This window comes from Lepidochelys kempii, chromosome 2, assembly GCF_965140285.1.
Source record: "Lepidochelys kempii isolate rLepKem1 chromosome 2, rLepKem1.hap1, whole genome shotgun sequence".
NCBI lineage: Eukaryota > Metazoa > Chordata > Testudines > Cheloniidae > Lepidochelys > Lepidochelys kempii.
The window spans coordinates 225111605-225125012 of NC_136381.1; the positions used below are offsets into that span (position 1 = coordinate 225111605).

The 13408-nt window shown below is 41.8% G+C and overlaps 1 protein-coding gene across 10 annotated transcripts in view; it reads right to left on the bottom strand.

Annotated features, from left to right (window-relative positions):
• The window catches only part of ANKIB1 (ankyrin repeat and IBR domain containing 1), a 154559-nt gene that overhangs the window by 12260 nt on the left and 128891 nt on the right, over positions 1–13408 (bottom strand). For all 10 annotated transcript variants that reach the window (XM_073333976.2, XM_073333978.2, XM_073333979.2 and 7 more), the window contains 6 exons: positions 9873–10007; positions 6900–6986; positions 6737–6803; positions 5413–5558; positions 2965–3143; positions 1494–1545 (listed from right to left, as the gene is read on the bottom strand). In XM_073333976.2, the coding sequence (XP_073190077.1) occupies positions 1494–1545; positions 2965–3143; positions 5413–5558; positions 6737–6803; positions 6900–6986; positions 9873–10007 (666 nt within the window). The remainder of the gene's footprint in view (positions 1–1493; positions 1546–2964; positions 3144–5412; positions 5559–6736; positions 6804–6899; positions 6987–9872; positions 10008–13408) is intronic.

The window sequence follows — 13408 nt, forward strand, 5'->3', positions numbered from 1 at the left end:
CCTGTCATCGGCATGGACGTGTGTCCTCTGGAAGGGTGGTTGAAGCATGAAGGGACATATGAATCTTTAGAGCATCTGGCACGTAAATATATCTTGCGATGACGGCTACCACTGTGCCATGCAAAAATCTGTTGTCACTTTCAGGTTAAACTGTAAACAAGAAGCAGGCAGCATTATCTCCTGCAAATGTAAACAAACTTGTTTGTCTGACAGGTTTCAGAGTAACAGCCGTGTTAGTCTGTATTCGCAAAAAGAAAAGGAGTACTGAGCTGTAGCTCACGAAAGCTCATGCTCAAATAAATTGGTTAGTCTCTAAGGTGCCACAAGTACTCCTTTTCTTTTTTCAGAGGAACAGCCGTGTTAGTCTGTATTCGCAAAAAGAAAAGGAGTACTTGTGGCACCTTAGAGACTAACCAATTTATTTGAGCATGAGCTTTCGTGAGCTACAGCTCACTTCATCAGATGTTTACCGTGGAAACTGCAGCAGACTTTATATACACACAGAAATACCTTTTCTTTTTGTTTATCTGAGCGATTGGCTGAACAAGAAGTAGGATGGAGTGGACATGCAGGCTCTAAAATTTTACATTGTTTTATTTTTGAGTGCAGTTATTTTTTTGTACATAATTCTACATTTGTAAGTTCAACTTTCATGATAAAGAGATTGCACTACATTATTTGTATTACGTGAACTGAAAAAAACTATTTATTTTGTTTTTTACTGTGCAAATATTTGTCATCAAAAATAATAATATAAAGTGAGCACTGTACACTTTGTATTCTGTGGTAATTGAAATCAATATGTTTGAAAATGTAGAAAACATCCAAAAATATTTAAATAAATGGTATTCTATCATTCTTTAGCAGTGCGATTAATCGCACAATTAATTGCAATAAATTTTTTTAATTGCTTGACAGCCCTAATTATATCAGAAATTATCTAGTTTCCTTCCTCTTTAATACTACTTTTACATTCAGAATAATATTTGTTTAAAATTTAAACAGAACATTTAATTTTAAATCTTTAATTTTTTGTTGAATTGTTAAATCAGTAAAGAATGGAAGATAGTGTGCCACTTCATTTAGGTTCTCTGTCAAATTCTGTTGGACTGGTATTGCATTCAAAAGTATATTTTTAATTATACAGATTTTTGAATATTTACTATAAAATCTTGCCCAAAATGCAGGCATGTTTTGTTCGTAGATTATTGCCTTGCTCTGAGATTGGAAAAAATACAATGCAAAAGAGTTGGTCTGATGCCATCCTTAAGAGCTGTCTTTTCATAAGACTCATTGTTTAGGTACTGCCCAATTACCCATGCATATATTTCCTTCTATTGTGAAGCAAAGAAAATGGAAAGCTTAAACCCAACCTTGCAAACCTCAGTACAATATGAAACAAAATCTGGAATCTCTCCATGCAAAACAGAATTACACCCTGGTTCCTATAATATGCAGAGTGACATTAAAAATGTAAAAAAGAAATAGTTTACCTCAGGGGATGCAAATCCTAAATATTCCCAATCCCATGTTCCACCAGCAAAGCTATAAATTAAATTAGATACATCATGTAATTTATTAGCAGAATAAAGTATGAACAATGGCTCCCCCAGTCTACAACTGTAAACCACCTTGAGGTGAACTCCTCATCTGGTTAACACATACATTTATAAAAATGTTTCAGAAGATTGGATAAGTAAATTATTTAAAATTCTAGATTTTGAAAATTATTCTCAGCAGTTATTTAACTAGTGTTTGGTGAGTGCCAAGTATTTAAGTGGCTATTTTGAAGTACAGGATGTGAAATGAGGCCACAAGCACTCAGCTAGCCATTAAGAGATCAAAAAACTGGGTGTGAATTATACTATAAAAATTCATATCTAGTACACTGACTAAACTGGGAAAGAATCATTACACCCAAATTATGCTTCACTGTCACAATGGCTTGGAGGGTAGAACAATTGAGTGGGTGCATATATGTTATAATTATACTTATTATTAACTATTCTTGTAATTCACAACTTGGCATATCTTAATGTAATTAAAAAAAAAAAACAGAAAAAACTAAAAGAATGATTTTTAGGTCTACATCCTTTCACTAGAAGAAAAGGAAGAGAAATGTGGGGATAAAATAGTATACACACACCAAACCTACGAGTAACTTCAAACAATTAAAATGTAATCTAAACAGAACACCGAGTAGCAAAAATATTGCTTCTCTGAATCAGTTCCATCAATCACATTACTCTATTAAGATCTTTATTCTATTAACAAGCTGTCTTCAGTTTAACACCTTTCACTTGTCAGATGACCAGACTGCAATGGAAGTGTATACAGCAATTTGAGTTGGCATCCACAAGGTGCCATAAGAGTGAAATGAAAATGCCAATCTAATCAAAAATATAGGAACTGTGAATGAGATTATTTGGCTTTCTAGCTAGAGGAGGAAATCAATGACTTCCCCACACAGTTCTAGTCAGCCTCTGCAACTTCATAAACTCCAGGGGTGGATTTCTACCAAAGCATGGGCTCTATCTCCCATGCTAATATTGCAACTGCACCTGTGTGGAAAGAGTTGGCAAACCACCCCCGCCCCCCGGCCCAAAAAAAAAACAAAAAAAAACACCACACTGGTGAAAATCCTGCCTGGTTTTGGATTTCATTACAAATTTAAAAGTCAGCCAAGATTCCTCATTTTCAGTTCCAAAATGAAAGTGAGAGACACTTGGCAGTTTAACGGAGTTTCACATGCTGAAGTTTAAAGTGAAAGGGTGTAATTTCACACAAATCAAATGAAGGAAGTGTTTGTTGAGCCAGTGACCTACAACTACAAAATTCTGTCAGCTCTATTTTGCCTTGAGGTGTATGTCAAAGCAAGCACTAGTTGGAGGGGTGGGTTTACAGAGCTTGGTAGCTGTAACCTGAACTTTTTTGGTTTGCACACGCTTTTTATGCCTAAATTACCTGCGCCTTGGAGCTTCTGGTGAGTCTGCAGGGGCAACTCCCCGGGCCACAGAGGCCAGAAACTCTTGCCTCTTCTGCTGCACAAGACATGCTGCACGGATTATTTTATGACGAGGCGTACGAAGATAAGGCCTGTTTACTTTCTGAGCAAGGTCTTCAGTGACCATTTCTAAGTCTGTCTGCAACAGAAAATAAACACAGTATACCACGTAATGTTACAACAAAATAAAACAGTTAAATGAAAAACTGGCATAACTGCACTGTAAACATGCTATACAGTAACTCCTTGCTTAACACTGTAGTTACGTTCCCAAAAATGCTACTTTAAGCAAAACGATGTTAAGCGAATCTGGGATGGAGTGGGGTGGGGTTAGATTCCAGGAAAAAAAATTTCGCCAGACAAAAGACAATTAAAAAAAAAATATATAAATATACACACACACACAATATAAGTTTTAAACAATTTAATCCTGTACACAGCAATGATGATTGTGAACCTTGGTTGAGGTGGTGAAGTCAGAGGGTGGAAGAGGGTGGGATATTTCCCAGGGAATGCTTTACTGCTAAATGATGAACTAACACTCGGCTGAGCCCTCAAGCATTAACCCATTGTTGTTAATGTAGCCTCATACTCTACAAGGCAGCACGAATGGAGGGAGGGGAGATACACACACTGTGTGCGTGTGTTGCACATTGCCCCTTTAAGTTCGCTGACCCCACTCTAAGTACACTGCCTTTTTAAGTAGATCAGCAAGTTGAGACAGCAGCTGCTGCCAGCAAGCTCCCTCTGTCCTGAGCCCTGTCATGTGTCTCCCTCTGCTCAGTGAAGATGGGGTAAAGGAAGGGGGGGCAGGGGAACACCCTGACATTAGCACCCCTCTGCACAGCAAGCAAGAGGCTCCCGGGAGCAGCTCCAAGGCAGAGGGCAGGAGCAGCACACGGCAGTGGGGGGAGGGACAGCTGAACTGCCTGGCAATTGATAGCCTGCTGGGTGGCTGCCGCACAGGGAACTTAGGGGAGCGGGGAGCTGATGGTCCACCCTAGTTCCAAGCCCCCACCAGCTAGCTCCAATGGGCTGCTTTTTCTGCAAGCAGTGGACAAAGCAGGCGGCTGCCAAACAACGTTATATGGGAGCATTGCACAACTTTAAACAAGCATGTTCTCTAATTGATCAGCAATGAAACAACGTTAGCCGGGACGACATTAAGTGAGGGGTTACTATACTGAATAATTCAATTTTTCTAAAGACACCATCCTGACAGGATTCTCACTCCTGGGTGTTAGCTCCTTAACAAGAAACTGATGGAACTCCCTCAGCCCTCAAAGAATTTTTACCACTGAGGGCAGAGGTGTGCTAAGACCATGCTGATTATGCTGACCAATACTGTCTCGTTGTTTCCTTGTACTCCTCATTTGTCTTTATCCATCCCGTCTTGTTCTTAAATTGTAAGTTCTTTGGGGCAGGTTCTGTCTTGTGGTTCTGTGTTTGTACAGTGTCTAGCATAATAGGTCCTGGTCCTTAACTAGGGCTCTTAGGTACTATGGAAATACATATAAATAAATAAAGTTGTGAGGTATAGTGAGCCAAGCCCTCTAGTGGCCATTGCATGCCATCCCCCGCTGGGTGTAATAAATACTGCCCTCTAATTCCAGAAAGTTCCTTCTTGATTAGCCATCAAGAAAGGGGCTGTCTGTTGAAAAAAAGCATCATTCTGACATAACTTTCATTCACCACATAATTCCCAAACTCTATGGGGAGGTATCTTCTTTAATGTTTATGTGTTGATTCTATTTTGGGGGGGGGGGGAGAGGGTGGCATATTTTTGGTTATGGTTAATCATTTCGTATTGGTTTATCATCCTAGGGAGCTTCACTTCCTGTGCAAATGAAGGGACTGAGTAGATCATTTAGGGGACATTATTTATACCCAGCAGAGAAAGGAGATTTGATAGTCAATGCAGGGCTTGGCTTGCACTATACCCAAAGCCAGTGCCCTCTGGAATCAAAATTATTTTAGAATTGAGGGAGATCTGCTGGTCTCAACCGAATCCAGGAATGAGAATCCTGTTCATATATCTTCAGAAAAGCTGAATTACAAGTGTATATTTTTTCATTAAGAATCTGTCTTTAAAGCTGCAATAAAATATTTTTAATAAAATAATTGTATTATAGACTAAACAATCCTGCCAAAACTATTCTTCACTCCCTTCCCCCTAATTTGGTTGTAGCCTTAAAACCTCTAAAGACAGAATTCAAAGTCATATTGACCCAACAATGAGTTTAATGTTACAGCAAAATAAATAGTTCATTATACACATTTTTTCCCACATCTTTGTCATTTTGAACTAAGTTTAAGAATTTTATGTAGTCAGAAAACATGCCAGATGGATAACTAGTATTACAAGAAAAATTAGTTGGGTCATAAAAAGCAAAACATACTTATTTTACCTGCATAAGTTCAAATATTTCTTTCTTTGTGCTTTTAGGTTCCAAAAAGAATCCATATGGATAAGAACACTTGAGAATGCGGCGAGTTTTTAGGAGCTCTTGTACTGCATCTTCAATGAAAGTGGTATCAGGACAGCCTCCTTCAGCTGTACAGTAACACAAGCATTGTAAAAACATTTTTCTGCTGACCTCAGTAGTTTTATTATGAGAGTTTCCCCCAAAAGAAGTACAAGTTATGCAAGATCGGAAATATTTTCCAAATCAAAGCCAGTCCACACTGTACATGGGTAAGTGTGGTTATGGTAAAAAAACTAACTATGTACCATTAGCTTCTCTCTAACTCAAGTGGTCTATTCCTTGGGTGTATTTAGCCTCTCACATGCTTATTCTACTTCCTAATAGAAGCTTTTACCACATTTTATTTACACTAACATTTCAGAATGAGAAATTACACTGTGTAATAGGCTCTAATGAGCCCTATCAATAAAAGGCTTATCCAGAAGGACAGATAAGATTGCTCACTTGGGCCAGCTGGGTAAAACTGCCAGCAGTGACGACCTGACCAGGTCTGAATTTCCACTCTTGCAGGTGGTGACATAGCAGGTTGTCTTCATACAGTTTCAATACAGACTTATGCCCATGATCCTGCAAAGAGCTCCTCGTGGGCAACCCCTACGTACACGCAGAGCTCACTGGAGGATCAAGACTATTTCTTTATTATGGGTACACTTCTCTACAAAGAAAGAAAATAAACTGATGCAGAACAGATTCACATATAACAAGTTGTGCACTGTGCTGTGCACTGGTTGAATCAAATCACCTTTCCTCACCCTAAAGGTGACTGCATTTCAGAAGCAAGTGATTCTTTCTATATAGAATACATGCTGTAGTTCCTAAAGCACCTTGGGATCCTTCAGAGTGCAAGTCACTACATAAATGTAAGATACCATTAAAAGTCTGAAATTCATACTTCACTGTTTCCTCAAGCAATTTCAACATTGTTTTGTCCCTTCTCCCACATATTTTAAATAAATACATGGAATAAGGTGTGTGGTGCTGTTGCACATAAACACTGAAAGAGAATTGTTATCTCCTTAACAATAAAGGACTCAAACTCAAGTTATCAAGATGAACTGAGGACTGACAAAGGCTGAAAGTTCAAAGCCTTAAATGTACAGAAGTAGCAGTCTGAAATATATCGTTTCTTGTAGGCATCAATATAAGTAAAGAAAAATCTGAAGAACAAAATTTTTTCTTTTAGTGTAAAGAGATATTTGACTTCAAACCACCATTATAAATCAGTAAATACTAACAAACTACTTACTTCCACTGAGAGCTCTACTCAACTGCTCCATCTTTTCTTTGGCAGTTTTTAGAAGGCGCTGTTCTAACTAAAAAAAGGGACAAAAATAAAAGTTCAACAAATTCATCTAATTTCTGGACTAATAAAGTGGGGAAAAATTTACTAGAAACTGTTTGGACCATACCTGATAGCTGAGCTCATGGTTCTTAAACCTCGTGTAATAGTGCATAAACCTATCAAGCTCTTGAAATCGTCTGTGTTTCTTTTCAGCCTAGAAAATAAGAACTCAAACATGAATCATTCATTTAGAGTCTATTAGACTTATATTATTTTCACAATCATCAGCAAATACAAAACTATAGTCAGCTGTTTCAGCTGGGAACATTAGACATTTATACACAAATACCATGGTAATGGGTACTGTTTAAGACATACTCCTTGAGGAATTATACAAAATTTTAAAATTCTGCCAATTTTATTTGTCAAAATAACACTATATAATCATGCCAGTTTCAATTATTTTGGTAATTTATTTCAAAATACCTTTCAGCAAGTTTGTCTGTAGCAATACAGACATACACACAAAAAATTCTTCCAAGAGTAGAGAGTTAAAGAAACCCCTATGACAACACAGTTCCTGTTTCACCTCCTCCTCTCCTCCCCCCCCTCCCCGGCAAACCCAGCTGCGGGGCCAGACCCCAGCTAATACACCTGAAGCCCCTCCCTCCCTAGCCCAGCTGCAGGGGCCCCCAGCTCAGACACCTGTCCCCCTCCCCCAAGAGCCCAGCTGCAGGGGCCCCCTCTCCCAGACACCCACACTCCCTTCCGCCCCAGAGCTCATCGGCAGGGGCCCCCTAGCCTAGACACCCGCCCTCAGGGATCTAGAGGGAAAAACAGCCTGATACTCGATCCCAGGTTTGTGTAGAGTTTCCTGCAGGTCGCGTCCTTCTCTCAGAGCGTTCAGGGAAGTGTAGCTGCCGGGAATGCTCCAGCTCCCTCCCTTTCCCCCTCCCCACAGCAGTGTCTTCTATATGCAAGCTGGGCTCTGCAGAGTCCAGTGGCCCCTAGTGGTGGCCAGCAGCACTTGTAGCCCATTTCTGTGGGGGAAAGGAAATTCTGTGTGCACATTAATTTTTGCAAAATTCTGCACTGCACAGTGGCGCAGAATTCCCCCAGGAATAGTCTAAATCAGACAGAAAGGTAATGTTTTGAAATCAGAAGTCTGACAGATACAGCCATCAGAACTGAGGAATTGAGATTTTGTGTCTATAGAGCAGGGGTCGGCAATCTATGGCAAGCATGCCAAAGACGGCATGCCAGCCAATTTTTAATGGCACACTGCTGCCTTCTGGGTCCCAGCCGCTGGCCCCACTCAGCCTGCTGCTGAACCCAGGCTGGGACCCCGACAAGCAGCAGAGTGCCATTAAAAATCCTGCCTGCCCCGGCCTGCTCTTCTCCGGCCCCCCCGCGGGGGCAGGGTGAAGAAGCTTGGTCCTGCTGGCTGCTGCTGCAGGGCAAGCAAGCTCCCCCTCCCTGGCCTCTTCCCCCAGGTGCTGTGTTCCTGGCCCTCCTCCTCTCCCTGCCGCCGATCAGCTGATAGCCCTTGCGGGGGAGAGGGAGAAGCGGAGCTGCAGCGTGCTCGCTGCTCTGGAGAGGAGGCGGAGAAGAGGTGGGGATGGGGCCGTGGGGTGGAATCAAGGCATATCCCCTCCAGCCCCCTGCCGTGAGCCGCTCTAGGCGGGGGGCTGGGAGGACCCCCACAACCCCAGCCCACACCCCCAGCCCCCTGCCCTGACCCCTGCACCCCCTCACAAACACCCAGCCCTCTGCCCTGACCCCTGCACCCCCCCACAACCCCAGCCCTATCTCCAGTACCCCACACACATACCCAGCCCCCCACACCCCACGCCCTGACTCCTGCACCCCCTTCACATCTCCCAGCCCCCTGCCCTGACTCCTGCACCCCCCACACCTCATGTCCTGACTCTTGCACCCCCCACATTCCCACCCCCACCTCTCACACCAAATGGGAGCTGCCCAGGTAAGCACTCCACACCCAAACCCCAACCCTGAGCCCCCTCCCTCATTCTAGCTCCTGGCCAGACCCTACAACCCAACCCCCAGCCTGCTCCTTCACCCCTAGCCCTGTGCTCAGTGCACTCCCACCCTCATTTCAGTGCAGAGAGAGAGGAAGAAAATGGGCCAGAACCAGGGAGAAGGTAGGTACCCACTCTATGTGGGCAGGGCCAGGACCCCAGACCGGCAGCGGGCTGAGTGGGGCTGGCAGCCGGGACCCTGGCTGACAGGAACCGGCGAATGGAACCCCAGACCGACAGCGGGCTGAGCCGCTCAGCCCACTGCCAGTCTGGGGTCCTGGCCGCCAGCCCTGCTCAGCCCGCTGCCAATCTGGGGTTCTGGCTGCCGGTCCCTTGCCAGCCGGGGTCCCGGCCGCAGGCCCTGCTTAGCCTGCTGCCGGCCTAGGTGAACGGAACCCCAGGCTGGCAGCGGGCTGGCAGCGTAAGATCAGCATTTTAATTTAAATTTTAAATGAAGCTTCTTAAACATTTTGAAAACCTTGTCTACTTTACATACAACAATAGTTTAGTTAGATAATATATAGACTTATAGAGAGAGAGACCTTCTAAAAAAATGTTAAAATGTATTACTGGCACGCAAAACCTTAAATTACAGTGAATAAATGAAGACTCGGCACACCACTTCTGAAAGTTTGCTGACCCCTGCTATAGAGCAATCTTTAAGCAGTGGTCCTCAAAGTACATTGCAAACATCGATTAAGCCAAACAACAGTCCTCTGAAGCACAGCGGGTAATTACAGTACTACTACACTCATTGCACAGAATGGTAACCACGGTAGAGAGAGATGAAGTGACTTTCCCAACATCACAGTTTGTTAGTACCAGAATCGAGAACCCAGTTGTTTTTGTTCCCAGTATAACACAAGCCAGACAGTATTTTCCTCCTATTATCTCAATATGATATTTAGAGTTATAATTCACTTTTTTCCCATTGTGGACCTAGGAGTGGGAAAATTAAAGTCTAACAAATTCTTCTCAGGAACACCAATTCAGAATCTTAGGCAAGACAGAAAATTACAGCCTAAGTATTTTATTGTAGCCAATACAGTTTAATCTCCTACCTCCACTGTCATTTCCTTGGACTGTTCCTCTACATGCTGAATGATTTCATAGCGAGTGCACCTGTAATAGCCTCCAGTAGAAGAGCTGTGCTTCTTCCATTCTTCTAGGCAAATCCAGCAAAAGTCATATTTGCACTTCAAAAGAAGAAGAAAACAAAACTAATACCTGCATCCAATCATGTTACAGATTTCCAGTACCGCATCATTATTCCACCACAACCAACTGAAGGGACAGAATTCACAGGAATAGTACATTCCCCTGTATGTTTATATGTCAAAAGAAAATGGCCAAGGACCCTCCGAGCAGATGTATTCTAAGCTGCTATATACATTTTAATAGGTCTATGGTGCCATATAAAAAGTATTGGTTGATTCTCAGACATAGGGCAGGAGTGCTTTGCATTCTATAAATTAAGTCTGGGGTGGATGCACAGAACGAGATGTTGAGTAGAGCTGGATGGGAATATATCAACATGATGTTTCTGTTGAAAAATATCAGTTTGTCACTGTTTGAAACTGTTTGTGAGGCTGAGTCAGTTTCTATGATTTTTTTTTTTAACTCAAAGGTTTTGGAAAAAGTTTTGAAATTGTCAGAGATAATAAGCTAATCATAGAAAAGGCTGCAGAATGGAGGGAGGTTTGGCTAAAGGCTCTCCTTGCTCTGCATCCCTATCAGTAGCTCCCTGCTGCCACAGCAACCTCGTGGGAGAGGTTGGGCAGCTATTCCATGGTCAACACTCAGGGCTGTGAGCAGAGGCTCCAGCAGCTGGAGGAGGGGAGCTTCCTTGGCCCTTTGATATTCTACTTTAACCTATATTCCTGCCAGATGCGGGTGTGTGGAAGAAGGAGCCATCATTCTTGGGGCTGCTACCTGTCCCAAGGGTGATTTTGCAGCTGAAGGGCTGCTGCTGCTTCTTGGAAGCTCTCCTGCTTGAGGGGGGAGGCCATAGAAAACTGTATCCTAGCCTTAGCACTTGAGAGGTGCCTGAGTCTCTGCAGAGAAGGCACAAATCTCTATCCAGGGGAGATACAGGAGACACAGCATCTGGCCTTCTTAGCTTTCTCCACTAGGTTGAACTCCACATGGGTGAGCCAGGGCATGAAGAATCCCAGTGACTCTGAAGAGAAAGGGAATCCCCCTGTGCTGATAAAAGCAGACCAAGACAGCCTAGTGACTTTAAGCCTGTTTTTCCTCCTCTTCTTCAAATTTGCTCTTCAGCAGGGAGGAGATGGTCTGCCTGCCTGAAGCTGAAGAGACAGATGAAAAACTGGTGGTTCCTCAGAGGTGGAGCCACACATCCCATGTCTCTAATTGACAGGTCTGGTCTGTCTCCAGGGCTGCATAGAGACTCAATGTCATTGATCTGTGAATTTTATTATGAATAAGAAAGATGAGTGATCTTAACTAAGGCCCAGATGCTCAGAAGTATTTAGGTGCTTAACTCCCATTGAAATCATGGAAGTCAGTTTAAGTCCTATGAAACTAAAGAAGGTATTTAAGTTGGTTACTTAAAAGAAGGGTTTCAGAGTAACAGCTGTGTTAGTCTGTATTCGCAAAAAGAAAAGGAGTACTTGTGGCACCTTAGAGACTAAGGTATGCATCCGATGAAGTGAGCTGTAGCTCACAAAAGCTTATGCTCAAATCAATTGGTTAGTCTCTAAGGTGCCACAAGTACTCCTTTCCTTTTTACTTAAAAGAAGCCATTCAAGCAGTGGTCAAGACATGCAAATTGATATTAATGATCTTAAACTCAAATTAAATCCCACAACTTCTCTCTGTTTATCAATATTTGCTTATGTCTCTTTTCCAGGAATATAGTTTAAACAATCTGGGGTTTAACACTAAAAGCTGTTAACCACTGAAATTATAATAGAATTTCAATATTGCGTTAAAATTAGTCCAAGAACAAATTAAATCTAATCCCTTGGCAGTGCTTTGGCAAACTCCATCTCACCAGTGATGCTGAATTCTCGATGTTGTGATGACATTGCAGAAGCAGTGGTGGGTTGGAAGGTTGCTTCCTCTTGATACTGTGCTGTTGTTTTATTGTTCTTAGCTGTCTTGTTGTTTTTTGTTTGCTTGTAAAGATTAAATGAACAGTCTAAACTAAGATGAGCGCTGAGAGCTAGAGTGTAAGTGAGCACGTGTGTGTAACAGTACATAAGGGTAAGGGTATAAGCATAAGAGAGTGTTTCAGTTCAGAGAAATTTATATATATTTCTTTTTCCATGGCCTCGCTGAAGATGGAAGACAGACCTCTTTCAGGTCTGGATTTAAATATCAGCTGCTGTCATCTTCCATTGGCTCAACGTCTTTATTGGACTGTGCTGGTACCATCTTCAGCTCGTGAATATTAAAGCTGCTATTGCATATGTAGCAGAGTTGTTATTCTTCTTCAGTTTTATGGGTATATTGATTTTTGATATTTAAAGTTTTAACTCTCTCTTTTAAATCAATTCATTTTCTGAGCTATCCCTTTAGATCCGTCAGTGTTTAATAGGAGCAGAAATTACGTTTCAAATGAGTCAAAATACTCCTATTTCCTATATAAAAGCTCTTGAAATAGTCAGCTCTTAAAATAGTCTTCAGGTCTTTCAGGTCTTAAAACAGCCTTTTTAAATATAAAAGATTCTTAAAGAGAGTATTTAAATGTAAATGGTCAAAGAAAGTATTGTCTTTTCTTTGTACCATCCTTGGAAAGTTTCTTCTGGTTTTTAAGAGCTTGATAAGGAGCTGCTTACGCATTGCCAGGTAACTAACTAATTTCCCAATTAATGTAAATAATTTCTATACTCAAATGGCTTCTTACATTAGTAACCAGTTATAGCATCAAATGGCTTAGCTATATTTGTACGTAAAATATCTTACTTTTCATATAATGCAAAAATAAAAGGGAGTACTTGTGGCACCTTAGAGACTAACCAATTTATTTGAGCATAAGCTTTCATGAGCTACAGCTCACTTCATCGGATGCATACTGTTGAATGTATAGAAGATCTTTTTATACACACAAAGCATGAAAAAATGGGTGTTTACCACTACAAAAGGTTTTCTCTCCCTCCACCCCACTCTCCTGCTGGTAATAGCTTATCTAAAGCGATCACTCTCCTTACAATGTGTATGATAATCAAGGTGGGCCATTTCCATCACAAATCCAGGGTTTAACAAGAACGTCTGGGGTGGGAGGGGTAGGAAAAAACAAGGGGAAATAGGTTACTGACTTAGCCACTCCCAGTCTCTATTCAAGCCTAAGTTAATTGTATCCAATTTGCAAATGAATTCTAATTCAACAGTCTCTCGCTGGAGTCTGGTTTTGAAGTTTTTTTGTTGTAATATCGCAACTTTCATGTCTGTAATCGTGTGACCAGAGAGATTGAAGTGTTCTCCGACTGGTTTATGAATGTTATAATTCTTGACATCTGATTTGTGTCCATTTATTCTTTTACGTAGAGACTGTCCAATTTGACCAATGTATATGGCAGAGGGGCATTGCTGGCACATGATGGCATATATCACATTGGTGGATGTGCAGGTG